This window comes from Eleutherodactylus coqui, chromosome 1, assembly GCF_035609145.1.
Source record: "Eleutherodactylus coqui strain aEleCoq1 chromosome 1, aEleCoq1.hap1, whole genome shotgun sequence".
Lineage (NCBI taxonomy): Eukaryota > Metazoa > Chordata > Amphibia > Anura > Eleutherodactylidae > Eleutherodactylus > Eleutherodactylus coqui.
The window spans coordinates 125517628-125537111 of NC_089837.1; the positions used below are offsets into that span (position 1 = coordinate 125517628).

At 43.7% G+C, this 19484-nt stretch overlaps 1 protein-coding gene across 1 annotated transcript in view; it reads left to right on the forward strand.

The window, feature by feature from the left end:
- Positions 1-19484, forward strand: part of ARHGEF26 (Rho guanine nucleotide exchange factor 26) — a 129284-nt gene that overhangs the window by 104513 nt on the left and 5287 nt on the right. Inside the window, exons 12-13 of the mRNA XM_066600111.1 lie at positions 15555-15761; positions 18575-18642. Coding sequence (XP_066456208.1) covers positions 15555-15761; positions 18575-18642 — 275 coding nt within the window. The remainder of the gene's footprint in view (positions 1-15554; positions 15762-18574; positions 18643-19484) is intronic.

The following is a 19484-nucleotide window of genomic DNA, read 5'->3' on the forward strand; positions in this document are numbered from 1 at the left end:
TTTTTAAAGGTTTTTTTTTTATTTTTCGAAAACAGTAAAATATAACACGAACTACATACATTTTAGATCAACATAATTGTACTAATTTGTAGAATAAATGTAACATGTCATTTTTACCTCTTGGTAAATGCCGTAGAAACTAAACCCATAAGACAATGACAGAATTGCATTTTTTTTCTTTGCACTTAGGAATTTTTAAAAGTTTTTCCATATGGTACATTAAGCATGATTAATATCCTGAAAAGTCGTCTAGTGTTGTCAGGCCCCAGCGGTCGGTCCCTGATCTCTCCTGCTAGAGGATGGCATTCTCCGGTCCTCTGCTGATAGATATCACCGGTGAAGGAGGAAGTGATATGGGAGTGCTGCTGGTTGGGTACATGACACATCATACATGATTCAGCTGGTGACATTGTTACTAGATAGCTGATGCATGAACGGATTATCCTGATCTCTCTACTGTTTATACAAGACCTAATAAGTCTTGCTTAACGAGTTGAGTCTTCACACTTACCTGCAGTGTGGGATGCAGAAGAATGAACCATATGACGCAATGGGAGGAAGCCTCCCTATAACTTCTTCCCAGTGCCAGGAATCTTCTGAGCACTGCTCATTATTCTGATGTATGCATTCCTCTTGGGAGGTTCGCTAATGAATATTTCTCATGCTCACACTGTGAATGGTTTTCATGTTAATAGACTCTTAATATCCCATTAGTCATACTTTGTCAGTATTGAAGATTTCTGACCAAGATAAAGTGTCATTTGGCTGGTTGAAGCATCCAGGTTTCTTTTCCAGATTCTGTGGTCCAGACCTTGTGCAGTTACATAAGGGAGATATGTGAGGCTAATCTCAGGCTTCTATGTTTACCATTTAGGCCCATTTACACGCAAAGATAATCTTTCAAACGACTGAAAGAGTGAAAACAAATGCGATCCATTTGCATCAAGTGTTAATGGCCATTAACACTTTATTTTCTTCATTTGCATGTAAAAGGGTATCCAAGAGCTGTTTGCGGAGCCCAGCGTGTGATTAATCACACGTCAAGCTGTGCACACAGCTGCATTGTTCTGCTGGAGGTTGCTGGCAAATTACAATGTTATCTGCTGCCTCCCATGGAGATAACAGCATGCAGTCTATTAAGACACTTTATCTGTCAGTGTCTTAAAGGATGGATTTTAAGTTCACCTTAAATCATCGTTTAAACGAAAAGTGCCCAATGCCCAAGTTTAGATGTGACGATTATCGCTTGTTTTTGGTAGTTTGAACGAATTTTGAGCGATAATCGTTGTGTAAATGGGCCTTTTAGATGTACCTGTCTACCTAGTCACAGGCTTTACTAGCGCTCTTGATACCAACAATGTTGTGTGTTGCTTCCTGGATTTTCTATGTGTGCAGTCTACATTGATGACTTACATAACGACTATTGGCTATGAGATGTGTCTTGCCTCACATTTGGCTGCACATGAGCCTTTAAAGCAAAAAGCTTCACAGCTCAATTCTATCATATGTCATAGAAAGCAAATAAGTTATTACTCTCTGAGGCATGTAGATTGTTCCTTTCAGTTCTAGATGTTAAAAACCTAGTAGTAAATAACTGAATGTTTATAGGGAGTTTTGTTTAATAACCTCTAACACTCCATAAAAATTAATGGGCTAATCTCTTGCCAGAGGTCCAGTATTTTACGTGCCTAGTTTGGTGGGACTGCGTGTATCTGCATGCAGTGCCATTGGCGTGGTAGGGCTGTCACACGGACCATTTGATCCTGTACTGCGAGCGGGAACTAAAGTAATAGTTTCCTGTCACTAAAAGTCTTGAAGACAGTGTTCATATACTAAGTGCCGTGTTCTTAATTGTAGAGGCCACCAGATCACATGGATTCCCTCTGCAGAAGGAGATGAGAAGAAGCACAGTACATTGTATTTCTCTGTGGACAGACCACTGGAAATATTGATCCAATGGACTGATGGACTATTGCCATGAGATGACTGTTTATATAGATGTGCGTAAGCGGACAGGAGGGAACGCACAAATCATATGTCTCTTACTAACCTGTGTCTCCATAGTAAAAAGCTAAATAAATATAGTAAATTATAACAAAAAATTAAATAAAGTAGAAATACATCAAAATGGGAAAAATCCAAAAATAAAAGCTCCCCTGCACCCAAAAAAATGTTTTTCTAGAACAAACGTATTGATGACCTGTTGGAATGCCATGCTGCCATTGCCCTTCCTAGTCACCAGCTGCTGCGGCTGCAGTTAGGTGCCACTGCTATCCACTCTCTCTGCACGCTGCTCTTACTACTCCGCTCACTCACTCCAAGGTCTCTGCTCATAGAACCTGCGCACATTCCTGCCCCTTCTCATAAATGGTCAGTGTGTGCTCCCTAAACCTGTCCCCCCTCCAATCCTGGCCTTGCACCTCCTACATTAGGCATCCGCACTGTAGAGTGGATGCCTAAGCAATAGGCTTCTATCTATTGTGGTAATGTCTCTGTTAGTGTTATTCTCTGGTTCTGACCTATGCCTGTTATCCTCACTTCTGTGCTCCCTGGTCGTATTCTGTGCTCCCTGAGGCATCAAAGACCAAATTCCACTTGGAGGGGTCAAGGGTGAAAACTGGTCTTCCCCAAGTGCTGCCTCCTCAGTTAGCCCAAAGTCAAACCAGTCTGTGGCAAGGTGGATCCACGTCCACCTGCCTGACACCTCTCTTCAGGATAGGTTATGAATATTACATCAGCAGGTGTCCACTGCTTGAGCCCCGAACCGATTAGGTGTTCGAAGAGATTGGCATTGAGTTGCTATACCAGGTACAGCCACTATGAAATGTACAACACTGTGCTGCATATGCAGTGAAATGGCTGCGGTGCTCACCTAAGAGCCATGGCCACTTTAAACAGCTGATCGTTGGGGTCCTGAGCAGCGTACACCTGCTGATCTGATATTAATGGCCTATCCTGAGTGTTAGTCATCAGTATCGTAGTCCTGGAAAACACCTTAAATATGTTTAGGTCATGTAGAACATATGCTACTCCTGACATACGATAATTAGCCTCAGTCATCAATTTTTGCCTGTTCTTCCCCAGCCCTATTTGCCGTTGTGCCTTTACGAAGTCTTCTGTCCGTGGATGACTATTCCCTATATATAGACCATATGTATAGCTAAAGGAGGGGGGGGGGGAAGTGTTTTAAAACTAAAATGGCTAGCAATTTAAAAGTTAAAATAACTGCACTTTTTAAAAACTTTCGACATCTCAGATTTTTTGACCAGTCCTGGTGCTGAGACCCTGCTGATTTTGCTGAAATGAAGGGGGCTGCAGCATTCAACCAAGTGCTGTCCCCTCCGGCTGTCTTCTGTGTTTGTCATCCCTGCTTGGCAGCTAAAAATGGACACATGGATGTCTCTAAAAATCTATATGTGCGAAGACTGCCGCAGGGTGAATGCTGCAGCCCCTTCATTTCAGCCATCAGCAGGGTCTCAGCACTCCGAACCCCATTGATCAAAGCTTTTAAGATGTCGCTCTGACGTGTCAAAAGTTTTTAAACGTTAGTTACTCTTTCATTTTTATCACCTTTTATAGAAAACCTATGTGTCATACAGATGTTATGTGCTTTCATTTGTGGGGGTTCCTGCGCTGCACACCCCAGCATTCACAAGACCGAAGCTGCTAGATCTACTATCTGCTTGTGCCAGCTTAGACTGTCACCCCCACTCCCTCCCACACCCTAAAAACAATTTCTAAACTTCTAAATAGAGAATAAGGATTAGCCTGCCTGGTTTTTGGATAAGTGAATTGCTTAAATAATTCTTTAGGAGGATTTGTTGTATTATTTTCAATATTCCTTCTTCTGGGAAGAACAATCAAGGCTTCCCCATCACTGCAACTTAAACTGTCACTATTAGAGATGAGCGAACATACTCGCTAAGGACAATTACTCGATCGAGCATTGTCCTTAGCGAGTATCTCCCCGCTCGGAAGAAAAGGTCGGCTGCCAGCGCGGGTGACAGGTGAGTTGCGGCAGTGAGCAGGAGGGAGAGGGGGGAAGAGAGGGAGAGAGAGATCTCCCCTCCGTTCCTCCCCACTCTCCTCCGCCGCTCCCTGCCTGCCGCCGGCAGCCGAACATTTTCTTCCGAGTGGGCAGGTACTCGCTAAGGGCAATGCTCGATCGACTAATTGCCCTTAGCGAGTATGCTCTCTCATCACTAGTCACTATTTAAGTTGTGATAACCTGGTAAGCTGCAGACTTAAAGGGGTTGTCCCGCGCCGAAACGTTTTGTTTTTTTTTCAATAGCCCCCCCGTTCGGCGCGAGACAAATCCGATGCAGGGGTAAAAAAAAAACAAACGTCCAGTACTTACCCGAATCCCCGCGCTCCCGCGACTTCTTACTTACCTTAGTAAGATGGCCGCCGGGATCTTCACCCACGATGCACCGCGGGTCTTCTCCCATGGTGCACCGTGGGTTCTGTGCGCTCCATTGCCGATTCCAGCCTCCTGATTGGCTGGAATCGGCACACGTGACGGGGCGGAGCTACAAGGAGCAGCTCTCCGGCACGAGCGGCCCCATTCGGAAGGGAGAAGACCGGACTGCGCAAGCGCGTCTAATCGGGCGATTAGACGCTGAAATTAGACGGCACCATGGAGACGGGGACGCTAGCAACGGAACAGGTAAGTGAATAACTTCTGTATGGCTCATAATTAATGCACAATGTACATTACAAAGTGCATTAATATGGCCATACAGAAGTGTATAACCCCACTTGCTTTCGCGGGACAACCCCTTTAAGTCACAGCCATCCACATGTGTATTAATTACATCTTTGCCTACTCATGTTTGCGGAGTGCTTCTGGATTATGAAATCACATATAGCGTGAGTCATTTACTGATATCCGGATTAATACTGGCAGTTTATGCACACGTTGCCCAGCCTGCTGTAGAAAAGGTTGGATCTATTTAATGAAATGACTGACTTGCCTGACTGGTTGAACAAGATCCTTGCGGACTGTTGGTTTGTAGTAAATGTGCACTATGGTGAAGGGCTCAATTAAATCTGGCGTTTGTTATGCCATAAATCCTATTCTTTGCAGACGATGTTCTGTATGTCCATTGTCTGCAACATTGGTTTGTCATCTGTGGCTTTCCAGCAGTTGTGAAACAACAACTCCACGGGTTGTTCTAGTGGGGTTTATAGGGCCATTGGCTGAAATCACTTTTATACAGCTTCTTTTATACAGGACTCTTCTGTCCTGGGTGGCAAAACTGAACCCCATAATGGGGACCTAGTTTGATCTTTGCTATGTGGCCCCCTCTCTTTCATGTACGTCACTCTGTCTACTATTATAAATGGCCTGTGGGTCTCATTGGTCAATTAAGGGCGGTTTTACATCTGCGTTCTGGAACCGAACAGCGCCAAAGGGACCCCATTGACTATGATGGGGTCTATTCCATTTCCGCTCAGCTGTGTATATATATACCCAGGGGAACACTTAATCTTTGATGCAGTAACTCATATGTTAAACAGATCTCCTGTATATACATATCGTATAAGAATGGGAACTATTTGAATTCAAAATCATGCAGTTTAGGCAAAATCTCAGAAAAGATGCATAGAAATCAATTCTTTATCCATTCTTTTTTACAATGTAATCTTGCAACTTTCTGCAGCAGTGAGCGTGTTATTATAATACTTTGGAGTGTTTAACTTTCAAATCACTTTTCTGACTGCAAAACCCCTGTGCAACTCCTCCAAATAGAGCATTAACCCTTTCCAATCCAATTTGTCCCCTGGTTTTCTTAGGGGGCTTACTCTTTTTCTGACATTATACAATGGCGCTATATGCTGGCTAAAGCCAGTACTGCATGAGATGACACATTGGATAGGCTCCAACAGCAGAGAGGTTGGCAATATACAGTAAGAGAACCCCGACGGACATCGGAGCTGTACGGCCTTAAATCATAATGTCTTTAGACATCAGACAGTGGATTGGAAAGGGTTAAACCTGACTGTAATATACGCTGTGTAACAAGACCATAGTCGCCAGTGATTGTCCTCCAGGACCATGTGACATAATTTTTGACAACAGCATTGCACCCAGATCACAAAACTTGAACAATGGGAGAATGGAGAAGAATTGTAAAGATGAGTATATTATAACTTTTCTGTTTAGGGGGGTTTCAGCTGGTTTTCCAGTTATTGGAGAAGTTTTTAAAGAGCCAATGAGTAACAATTACATCTTTGTGCTCTCAGGAGTGCTACTGCATTTTGTGGTTGGGCCTCCCTAACCACACGTTTTACTTCTAATTACCTACTTCATTTGTTTTTGTCATTAGGTTTCTTGTACACATGCAGATTTGATTTAGTTTTTTTTATGCATTTTTTGAAGCAAAAAGCAAGTATAGATCGTAAAGGTAGGAGTAAGTATAAATGACAGACAATATGGGAGAAAGTTACTTAGACCGCTGTTTTCCATGTGGATCTACGTATAGAGGGTCTTGCAAGTGCACTTCAGTAACCCACGCTTCTCAATAAATTTAGGTGCCTATTTGGCAGTCTGTGTGACAGTGTGAAATCTACTTCAGCTATGGTCTGGCGTAGATTTCCACTAATAGTTTAAGCCAGTTTCTCGATGGACCATGGGCTGTCCACCTTTTTAGAAACATGCCGAGTGGAGTGCAGAAAGGTCCAAAACTTGGAAATTCGCACAAAAATGTACAACTTTTTAATGGCAAAATTCACAACTTGTTTAATAAAGTTTTGCTATATCTTTTTTTTTATATCTAATTCTAGCTTTAGCTTCAATAAACTGCATCAACAAACCTAAACTTGTATGGGCACAGCCTGACAGATTGGCAAATCTATCTATTTATGGGTAAATGTTACACATGTGACTCGTAATGGGCAGGTTGCGAAAGCTGGGTGATAACTTCTGTGAAAGCTGTAATGGTGGCCATATTCTCAAAGCCTTCAGTTTGCCGCCACTGTAAGATATGTGACAATGTGATTTTCAGTTAATGGCAAGCAGTATGCTGTTTCTTTGTAATTGTTTATAACAGATGGAATCTCCGAACTTGAACTTTATAAGTAATGTTTGGGAATGCTCGGTTTTCCCCAGAACAGGAGGGGATTATGATGTTTTCTTTACATATCTTCTCTCTTTGGGATCTGATCTTGGTTCACTTTATATAAAAGAAAAAAAACCTAAAGCAATACCTCCACGTGATTCACGTGTTCTGCCTTAAAGTATGTTTACAGCATCTAAGGAACGCAAGCACACTTATGTTGTGACTCACCAAGTATACTAGCCACAAAACTTTACTATCCAAGGAGCTGTAAGGGTTTATTATCTGTCCGAGCCCATTTATTGTCAGGGTATTTGCAGACACAGCCAGGTATTTTAAATTGTAGCAGCAAGATCATTGATGAAGTGTTACTAAATTACAGTATTGCTGTACCCACAATGCTTCTCACTAACCACATGTGGCTCACGGGCCTGTTTTATATGTCTCCTGACTTTGTTTCCCAGACATCTTGGACTCATGGATTCTTGGCACTTTTGAGAGACTCCACACATGTTCCAGTTGTATTACTGGGTAGCACACATGATTCACTTTGTGTGGTGCATCATTCTGACTTGCCTAGGGCCATGACATTATTAGTGAGTCCATATTCTGTACATTGTGAGCAGCAAGCACACCTGCTCCTTAGTGGGTGTGTAGAGAGATTGGGATCCCTTTGCTACTCTTGGGACAAAATGGGCATGTGTTAATAAGGGAGCAAGAAATAAGATATTGGCAGACGCCTCATCTCCTTCGCAAACAGAAAATTTGGCATGTTGAAATTTGCCATGTTTCCTAACATATGCCATCGGGAACAGTCAAAATACCCCATCTCCATTAAATGGTTGGATGGTCCTGCCGAAAGAATTAGACAATTCTTAATAATATAGGTGTGTAAATTGTGTTGCACTGCAGGATTTGAAAATTCCATCCACATACGGGATAGCTTCTCTCTGCCAGAACATTTTATGTTTTTTATATTGGAAATATATGTATGAGGTATGCTAGTAGGTCGTGTCAACAACCCCAGCAATCCCTTAAAGCTACCTCCTGTTTCAACTTCAACTCCGACATGCTTGTCTAGCTGTACTCTATTTATTACCATTGACTTCAGTATGCCATCATTTCTAACAGATCTAGTGGAAATGAAAACTGTTTCTACATTGCACATTGATCTACTCTTTTCATACTTTACATAAGAGAGAGGTGGTTCTTGTGAAAACTGAATGCAGTGAAGCGATCTTGTCAGTGTTGAGGAACTGACTCTGCCTCTTGAAGAGCACAAATTAATTTTCTATACGTATGCAGAAGATTTGGCTCTGTTATACATCCTCCACATGGCGTTCTATTTGACTCCTTATCTTAGTAATTTCACCCTAATTACCCTGACATTTGTTCGAAATGTATGGACTCTTTGGGATCTTTCATCATCCCTTATAGTCTTACCCAAAAATGCCTGGGTTTTAGAACCAAGTTCTCAAGTTTCTTAAGGGTAATGTGGGCATTTCTGTTCTTGGTGACTCCAAAACTTGCTTATTATTGGTAAAACTTATAGTACATTTTCCTGACAAGCTGATGGATCCTTTATAACAAGAGCACTATTTCACATCAGGTAAACTCTGGCGCCCACCCTTCATGACTGGGCCTGCTTTATAAACCTCTCTTCCATTTATTGAATGGACATTCAAACTCGGGATATGGCCAATATAAACTATCAGTAAAAAGAATTCTGCGCTCTTGAACTGTAAAGTTTAGCAACCAGGAATGTCGCAAAACCAGAAAAGGAATGGCACTTCCTCGAGAGGAGGGGGGTATGATGACCAGAAAGCCCCCTCCTTGAAGTATCGATTCCTTGATGTCAATAAGCCACGTCCCAGCCGCATCAACTTAAGAAAATCAACCTTTGTTCCTAGTTGTGGTGGACGGTACAGGGGCAACGCGTTTCTGTGCTCTAAGACACCTTTATATTTTACGGATTCTACTATACGGCTGGCACAGTGTTTTTGGTTAATCCATGTACCAGGCACATTGAAACTAGCAAAATTATGCTGGGGTTACTACTTGGCCTGCCTCTGCTACTTGGTTACTACAGCGAAGAATATAAACAAGACAGTAGAATTCTATAGGTTATTTGTAAATCGAGAAGTCCACTTTTGGCACAACCATCAGATTTTTAGACCTGGGCTCTCGGGCTGAGAACACTGTACCAGAGATTAGATCTAATGAGTTATTGAGGGTTTTCCAACATAAGGGTAAAAAAAGGATCTCGGTCCTCTGAAAAATTTATCAAAGCAAGTTCCCTAATTGAAGTGACTGAAAGACAGCTCACTATGGATGGTGATACATGAGCATATTCTGGGTGCATTTATGCATGCGTAATAAGGACAGGTGTCATGTTTGTGGCTCAGGATCTCCATTGTAGTGCCATTCATCTCTCACTTTTCAAGCCACTTTCTCTTCATCTTTTTGACAGAACGTAACTAACGGCAGAATCTCCTGTTTAAGTTTGCCTCCAGTTACAGACTGAAAAAATATGCAGCTGCTTTTTGTAAAATTTTATAAATATAAGAAAATGACCTCTTCTGCGCAGTCCTGCAAGTTTTTATATGAAGGTGTAGTGTATTTTTTCTCACTGAAATTCATACGCAGCAGGAAGACTTGTGGCGTAACTCCTCTTATAATCACTTTACATATGACTAGTGTTTAATAAAGTTAGGAGTATAAAATCTAATACCATATATCAGTATGAGTGCACAAAGGGTGGACTGTATAGGGAAAGTACTGAAATAATCTTCATGTCAAGGTCTCTAGACAGCTGGATAATCTTATGATGGCCAACACCAATGCAAAAGAGGCATCCTCGATTAATATAGTAAATCTGTCAGAAGGTTAGTGCAAGTATAGGACATTGGGAAATGGTGTAACTTTTATGCAGCTGGTTGCTGAGCTTTAGTTGCTAGAAAAGTAATTATTTATGGGAAGAGGGGTGTCAGACATGGAACATATTCCGAATGGGTTAAATGACATATTAGGGGGCTATGTGCTTTTCAGTATAACTTTTTACAACCTTGAGCAAAATGTCCATCCCGGCAGTCATCACTAAACTATGTGAGGTATTTTATAAAGTGAAGTAATTTAATACTATTGAGGTATTTTATAGAGTTTTGAAATTCGGGTGGGGGCATGTAAAGCAAAGAAATGTAAAGTTCATCACTTAGGGTGTTAAAACAAATCTGCTACTTATGCATACAGAAAGGGACACAGAACTGAGAAGGGAAGGGATTTATAAATACAAGTCAATTGTAGGCTAAAGTGCAGCCAGACAGATGCTGCCAAGGCTAATACGATTATACAGAGGCACATGAAGAAAGCATGAGTTTACCTTGGTAGAAGTTGTTAAACCTACTACTTGTGTATTACAAGTTTTTAGCTTCTTTGTATAGGAAGGACCCGATATATCACTGCAGGGCAAGATGACCGGACTCAGACTCACGTATTTTGGCCATGTAATGCAGGCAGAGTTGCTAGAAAAATCTGTAATGCTTGGACAGATCAGTGGCAAAAGAAGAGCCGGCTGCCAAAGAACACGATGGCTGTTACTGTCTCAGCTGATACTGGCATGGATATCACACAACTGAAAGCAGCAGTGCAAAACCGAAAAACATGGAGGGAGCTTGCCTTAGGGTCGCTGAGGGTCACGAAAGACTAAATGGTTAACAACAACAGTAAGGACATAGTACAAATTGATGAGATGAAGAGGACTATATTAAAGGGGTGGTCTCGCGAAACCAAGTGGGGTTATACACTTCTGTATGGCCATATTAATGCACTTTGTAATGTACATTGTGCATTAAATATGAGCCATACAGAAGTTATTCCACTTACCTGCTCCGTTGCTAGCGTCCTCGTCTCCATGGTTCCGTCTAAATTCGCTGGCAGCTTGCTTTTTTAGACGCGCTTGCGCAGTCCGGTCTTCTCCATTCAGCACGAGCCGCTTCAGTGTGCTCCCCGCTACAGCTCTTCTACGCATGCGCAGACGAGCTGTCACTGCTCGGGAGCGCGCTGAAGCGGCCATTCTGCACCATCCTCTGTTAGAGGAAGGTGCAGAAACTGGAGCTGCCCAGCGGAGAAGACCAGCCCAGCCCAGCAGCCCCGAGAAGCCTCCCAGGTAAGTGATGGGTCGGGGGGGGCTGCCGCTGCGCCGGGCTGCGCCGGGGGGGGGGCTGCCGCTGCGCCGGGGGGGGGCTGCCGCTGCGCCGGGCTGCGCCGGGGGGGCTGTCGCTGCGCCGGGGGAACTAGCGCTAGGCCGGGGGGGCTGTCGCTGTGCCGGGGGAGCTAGCGCTAGGCCGGGGGGGCTGTCGCTGCGATGGGGGGGGGCTGTCGCTAGGCCGGGGGAGCTAGCGCTAGGCCGGGGGGGCTGTCGCTGCGATGGGGGGGGCTGTCGCTAGGCCGGGGGAGCTAGCGCTAGGCCGGGGGGGCTGTCGCTGCGATGGGGGGGGGCTGTCGCTGCGCCGGGGGAGCTAGCGCTAGGCCGGGGGGGCTGTCGCTGCGATGGGGGGGGGCTGTCGCTAGGCCGGGGGGGCTGTCGCTGCGCCGGGGGAACTAGCGCTGGGGAGCCGGGGGCTAGCGCCGGTTACCTGCTGTCTGGTCGGCGGCTGCGGGGCGTCTGGTCGGCGGCTGCGATGCGTCCGGTTGCCATGGAGACACAGCTGGCGGCGTCTCGGGAGCGCGCACGTCGGGCTGCAGCGAGCGACTGGGAAAGAGCCGGCGGCCATCTTGAGGAAACTTTTATAACTTGCTGAAACGCTGGAACGGTAAGTACGAACCAGCTAGAAATGTCATTTACAGGGGGGCTTAGTAATGTGTGTTTAATGGGGGGGACTGGGCAAAAAAAAAAATTAACTGCTTCCTCGAGACATCTCCTTTAAGGTCTGGGTGTAAGGTTACATAAAAAAAAATTGCTAATTTGAATTTGCATTGTCTAGAAAAAATATTACTTATAGTAACCACACGCATAATAATGATTGTTAATGTATTACAGCAGTCATGGGAAACAAACAGTGAACAGGAAACCCTCTTTTAAATTAAAAAAAAGGGATCTGCTGTTAGGGCTGGACTTTAGGTTGTGCAACCTGTGTGACTGCACAGGGTGCAGATCTCCACTCAGATGCAGGGGGCTGCACTCCTAAAACTGCTGTGGGTGGAAGGGGTTAAATTCAGTAGTGCATACTCACACCATGACTGCCGGCTACTCCACATTTCTGACGTGCTGAGGCTGTGTGATGTTGCATAGCAATGCTTCCACACTCCTCCCCTCGCCCGTCTTCAGTGCGTGGGGTAACTGCCAGAGCCAGGTTGTGGAAGAAGTGGGGGAGCTCTGTTATGCAATGTTGCACAGCCTCAGGGAGCCTTTACAGAAGCATTATTGTACATGCTATGTGACTATGCTAGGGTTTCCGTGACAGCTGCTGAAAACAGCACTGTGACGGAATCCCTATACAGAAACAAATGGGGTCATTCACTTCTATTGTGAAATAGACATCACTTTGCTGTCTGTCTTACAGGGCTCTCATTTGTTTCCGTCTGTACTCCAAATATAACGGAAACAACGGGAAACCTTGTAAAATGGACATCAAAGAGGTGTCCATATAATAGAAATGAATGATACAGTTTTTTTCTGAAAGGGGATCCCGTCACAGCGCTGTTTTCAGCAGCTGCCACGGAACTTTCAGCAGCTGCCACGGAACCTCTGAGCGTAGTTACATAGCATGTGCAATAACGCTATATGAACGGTTCCTCAGCGCCACGGTGTGAGTATGTATTACAGAACTTAATCCTTGCCACTCACAGCAGTATTGGGAGCAGGATTTGCCTGAGGTGATGCCCCAACTATCTTTTACACAGTGATCCTGGGGGGCACAAAAAAAAATTTGCACATAGTGCCATTTAACCTAAGGCTGGCCCTGTCTGCGGTAAATGCTGAGGGAGTAGAGAGGAGTTGTCCAGGCAAAATTACCAGTGTGTATATCACTAATTCTATTTTTCTGTAGTACATCACATGTTAAATGTTGTGTTCATAGCGATTAATCAACTCTATTAAGCGATAACCTCTGTAAGGCGCTTGATTGATATTTGCAACACTGAGTAAAACTTTGGGCCCATTTAGAAAGTCCCCGCATGTCTTCTACATCTAGCTGTTCTCTGCTCGGAGCGCCCAGCTGTTTTACAGCTGAGCGCTCTGAGCAGAGAATGCAGAAGACAAGCGGGGTGTCCCTGCTTGTCTTCTGCATACAGCTGCTCTCTGCTTGGAGTGCCTGGCTGTTATACAAGCGGGTGCTCCGAGCGGGGTATGGAGAACAAAGCCGGACCGCTCTGTTCTTCATACTTGGCCTGTCATCAGGGGCCGGATACACCTGAAACAATAGTGTCAGCTGTATCCCGCTGTGAATCCCTGATAACTGATTGCTGATCTTTCAGCACGCTGAAAGACAATGATGAGCGACGGCTTAACGAAAACTGCACGATGGGTGAACATTTACACACTACGATTATCGCTCAAAAGCTGGCTTTTGAGCGAATTTTGACCGAATTTTAATCGTTGTGTCTAAATGGGCCTTTACATTGTGAAGGAGTAAAAACTTGATCCAAAAACTCTTTTGTCATGGGCATAGCTACAGGGGGGGTATAAAGTCTGCAATTGGACCACTTGTGTTTGTGGGAGGAACATCAAGTTGTGGCTTTAGCCTTATGTTTTCTATAGAGTAAACATTGCACATAAACCAGAAAAAATTACACTTGGAAATAACATGCTGCAAAATAATCATCCCATTCATCAGTTAGATATTGTCACCAAAAAGGCCCATGTTATATCCATTATACCTGCTGCCATTGTAGGAAGTCCTGCGCTTAATAAAAACCACTTACAACTCTCTAGTTCATAAAAACAGCAGGGAGGAAGCTGATTTTACTTGTGACCCTGAAGAAGTAGTTGTTGAACTGTGCGCACATAATTTACCAGACTTGGTACTGGAGATCCTTTTTTTCTATTGCTTTGAGTTGCCATTAATTACATTCCTAACTTGGAGAGAAGTTTGACTGACAGGGGCCCCAGAGCTAAAATGTCTCTCCTACACATCGTGGAGTGTTTATATGAAGGATCACTCAACCTTTAGTAGTTGGCAGCAGATCAGAAATCGCAGATGTTACAGTGAATTTCATGTTAGTGTTTTGAGTTCCTTCCAATATGTTTCCTATCTGTGCCGTAAACAGGTAGTGAGTTCATGTAAAAATATTCCCAGAATAGCAAAAATAATCATTAGCGTTTCTTTCTCCTATGTATCCTGCCCTCCTAGTTACACAATTCCCTTTTCTGATTTGCATGCAGTATATAGTAAATATTGATATAGATTAAAGATTAGATTATATAGATTATTGTATAGATTTTTTTAATCCATGTGTTTTTGGAAATGAGGACTTTTGGTAATTAATTTTCATTAAAAATTTTAGACTATTTAATTTCTATGCTTGTATTATTCTTCAAGGCACTGCAGACTGGAAGACTGAAATTTTAGCAAATTCTGTATACTGTTTGTGCATGTGCATTCGGTGCCTTTCTCCTGAGCTATTACAGAGACAGTATGACAGTGCTGAGGGATGGTGGAGGAGAGTGATACAACATAAAGCAGAGAACTATTACAGCGGGCTGTAATTCACTTCAAGTAAATTGTCTGCACTTATCAGCAGTGAGGGGGAACCACTAGCAGCTACACAGAGAGATAGCTGTGCAGTTTTGAGTGGGTGTGGTTATGCTACACAGCCTCTGAAAGAGGAGAGGGAAAGGGGGTAGCTGAGCTTGGGTACATTCATGAGAGAGACCAGCTGATCCGTGCTGGGAACTCCCCCAAGTCAGAAATGTAAATGTAGGAGAGCTTGTAAACCAAGTATGATACTTTCTAAATGCATGAGAAGTAAAACTCGATGCAAAAAAAAAAAAATGCATCATTTTTTTTCTGTAGGGACTCAGTAAGATGTATGTATTGATTTTCCATGCACAAAGGTTTCCATAGCCTCTAATTTCAGTGTGTTTACCTGTATCTGTTTGACTAAGGAGAATACTGATGATAGACATTTATAACACTCCTAAAATATGTCATAAATGGCTGATAGCTGGGTTACTCCTATTAACGGGACCATGCCAATCAGATATCAAAGGTCCCATTACCCTCGATGCTCTTTAGAATTTATCTGGAAAGCAGTCTTGCAGGGTTTTTGTAGAAAAAAAAAGTTGGAATGTTGCTTGATAAGTATACTCTTAAATACTACAATTAGATTATAAGTTGACCTATTACTAACAAGAACTAGAGAAAAAAGCCAAAGTGTTAGTAACGCTGTGCTGGACTATGTAGTACCAGGTATCTGTGAGTCCGTGTCATGTACGTTTTATAGTACTTATGTTTTGGAAGACTCTGGTTCACAAAGACATGTTCTGTTCTGTTGCAGTGATGAGAGCTACAATGTGACGGACTATTCCATGCTGGACCAGCTCCATGTTGAGTCGTGTGATACTGAAGAGCCATCTTCTCCTTTAAAGAACAGTACGCCCATCCTTTACTCGAAACAAAGCTCAGCAAACCACCTTTTCACACTCACCATCCGAAGCAATTACGCTGGAGACGAGGTGGAGATGCTGCTGGGAGCGGAGACCCTGTAAGTAAAATCTATCACTATGTTGCATAACTTATATATTCTGTTCCCAGTAATTTTGTGGACAGATACACTATATGTAACGGTGTGCTTTTAAAAAAAAAGCATTTTTCCTTATTTTTACCATTTAAAGGGGTTGTCTACTTAACGATGTCCATATTAGAGGTCTTGGCTTTAATGGGTGTAATCTTACATTTCTGTTGTAGATCCCCCTTATTGAGAGCTGCTGATGCTCAGGCTTTCCTGCAGACAACCCTTTATAATCAGTTCATTGTTCAGACAGCTCAGTATGGCTTCATGCGGTCACCGCCACTCTCTGTTGCTGCAAAATAAAGAAAAGCAAATGTCTAAGGGCTTATTTAGACGACCGTATATCGGCTGGGTTTTCACACCCGGCCGATATATGGTGTCTTTGTCTGCAGGGGGAAGAGGATGGAAGAGCCAGGAGCAGCAACTGAGCTTCCGCCCCCTCTCTGCCCCTTGCCACTATTTGCAACAGGAGGGGGCGAGATGGGGGCGGAGCTACATCCCGGCGCTTAGGTCCGCCCCCACCCCATTGCAAATAGTGGTGAGAGGCGGGGAAGGTGTGGGAGCTCAGTTCCTGCTCCTGGCTCTTCCATCCTCCCCTCCCCTGCAGACAAGGACACCGTATATCGGCTCGGCGTGAAAACCCAGCCGATATATGGTCGTCTGAATAAGCCCTAAAACACATAGATATGCGGTCCTTTTGGTTTGAGTTGACGAATAGCCATGTGACCACTGCAGCCAATCCATGACCGCAATATCATGTGTTATACTACTGGCATCAAAACTGGGTGATGCAAGGCATGATGCCAGGAGTGCAGCACATGACTGGTACAGTCACCAATTGACTGCAGCGATCACTTGCAGTGTGAAACGTCATAACTGCCCGCCTGTAATTAGGGGCCGGTGGCGGACCACTGAAGCTTCAGCACTGGATCCCCGGGTAGCCAGTGAATACTGGGGGTTCTTGTACTGTATGTATGTCTATGGCTTTGCAGAGTCTTATAACCCTCTTATAATCTTCAAACTTCAATGATAAAAATCTCTTTAGCTTCTAATTTGCTAATACATGGCTCTTTGTATATGTTGGCTGGAAATCCTCTTTACCTATTTGTACTTGGACTGTTCGAATTTAAATTCAAAGTGATTCTTCTCATCCCATAATGGGACACTTTTCAGCACTGTACAGAATCTCTCTTATGGGCATATGGCATATATTCAGTAGGGACCTCTGTGGGCCTCTATGTTGTAGGACAGGAGCCATAGAGCCAACTATCACCTTGTTGTAGCTGGTGAGGCCCCAGAAGAAAGACTGAGAAGTCATGACTTGGATCACAGCGATAGTTATGCGATTCCTTACGTCTGCTTGGTAAGGACGAGGAAGCTGATTGCGTTGCTCTTCTGGGACCGTGAGCTGGATTCAGTTCTTGGTGCCCCAGGTATCTGTTTTCTATCACTTCATTCCCTGCACTTAACCCCGAGGCTCCCTGGTGCATACGGATTGTTAATGACAGAATGTCAGTAAATTCTAAGTGTTGCAGAGCTATCGCTGCTGGTATCATGACATGATGGGATTACCAGCTACAACACCTGCTTTGGGGGGCACATAAGAGCCCCCCCCCCCCCCCCCCGACATATACGGTACATATATAGCACATGTTTCTAGCAAAGTAATACATGAAAGTGAGACTTAAAATGCTGTGATAATATTGAAGTGAGCAAACTGTTCTTGGAAAATTTGCAGCTCTAACATAGTAAGGTAGTATGTAAGCTTGAAGAAGATATTTATACAGATAGATAGATATAGATATATATAATATGTATGTATATAATGTTGGTCCAGTTCACCTCATTATCCTGCAATATTGATCCAGAGGAAGGCAATGAGGTAGAAGCCAATTTTCCTAATTTTAGGGATAAAGTTCTTTTCCGAATAGCAGTCAGAATAATCCCTGGATCAACAAACCATCTCCGGTAATCTAGTGACTATAGCAGGTAGTACTGTTACACTCAGACTTCCAGGCCCCTCTTGAACTCTTCTAGTTTACTTTGAGAATGTAATTGGGTGTATTCTGTAACACTTATATAGTCTAATACCCCAGGGAGCCTTGCTTGGCCTTTCCATAATTCATGCATGCCCTCTCCTGATTATTTACTGGACCACCATAAATTGTGCTTGGCACAGAATTTGTAATATTCAGAGGACCCAGAGGTGGAACCCCCAACTATTAGACAATTCTCACAAATTCTATGGATACACTGCAAGTGTGAGTCGTATAAATACTCCCATGAAAGCAATATTCTAATATTCGGTACCTCATTGCATTTTTTGTTATGTATCAGTAAATAACAGTTTTATAATCTGTGCATTCTGTTATAACGGACCGAATATATAAAGACATTGCTGATGTATGTAGGCGCCGCTCCTGTGTCTCCCGGCAAAAGCAATCTGTTACGGATAGCTTCTGCTGTGGGGTAAGTTTCTTGAGGAGGAACGTTACTTACATATGTGCAAGGAGAGCACCACGGAAATAGGCGAGTGCTGGGCATTGTAGCGGGGCTCAGATGTAGCCTCGGACTGTATCAATTATGGAATATCTTGTCCTTGACGGCCACAGGTTGTGCATGGCTGCCCCACAGGTACAATATAGCATATCTTAATGCTGAAGCATATCCAGTGATTTCTGTATTGGTTTCTGGCTTTGGAAGGCAGTTCGTTTTTTCTTCTTCTTTAGTTGCATAAGCTAAACAAGTAGATCACAATAGTCTGACTCTAAGGTTGTGTCTTACAGGAGTGACCGAGCACGCTGGATCACCGCACTGGGGCAAAGCACGGAGAAAGAAAGCATGGATAGAACCAGTAAGGAGTCCACCTTTATTTTACTGTCTCACACTGCCCCCTATTGTTTAATTGGAAAACTGTTGTTAAATTACACAACATGATGATTAGGGAGTATGTATACTTAAGACCAGCCTCTAAGGCCTCATGTCCACCGGAAGAATGCACTTAAAAAATCTGTGCGGGTCTCCTGCGCATGCGATCCGCATGCCCATAGGGTATCATTGGGCATCCGCAGGTAATTACATACCTGCAGATGTCATTTTTCCCCAGCGTTCAGACCGCACGCACGGGAAAACACCCGCAGCATGCTCCTTTTTCTGCGGTTTTCCTGCACAGCTGTGGATGACACGGTAACTGTGCCACGAATCCGCAGGAAAGCAGGAGACCTTTTTTTTTTTAAAAAAAAAGGCACGGCGTATGTGTGCGGCACACCACCAGCACGTCTGAATGCATCCGCCGTGCAGCTTAAAGAAGATCCGGCTGTGACGAAGAAGATCCACGCCGCATCCAAACAGGTGAGTAAATGTCTTTTTAACCTTGTGGCTGCAGACACGGCTGGAAACCGCTGCGGGAGTCTGCACTGGGAATCCATGCGTGCCCGTGGACATGAGGCCTAAGATGGTAACACAAGATGTATTTAACCTGTCATAGGCACTTTATAAAAGTGGATGCTCTGCCCCGCACCCCCCGCTCCCACCACTTTTCATATATATGTTTATAAATAGTAAAAAAATGTACTATTTTAACACAATATTGCCTTATACAAGCATTTAATAAATGCAATTTTGTTCAATTACAAAATTATCACATTTAAAAAAAAATAAATTACTGACAAATTTCCAGTATGTAACAAGACAGTT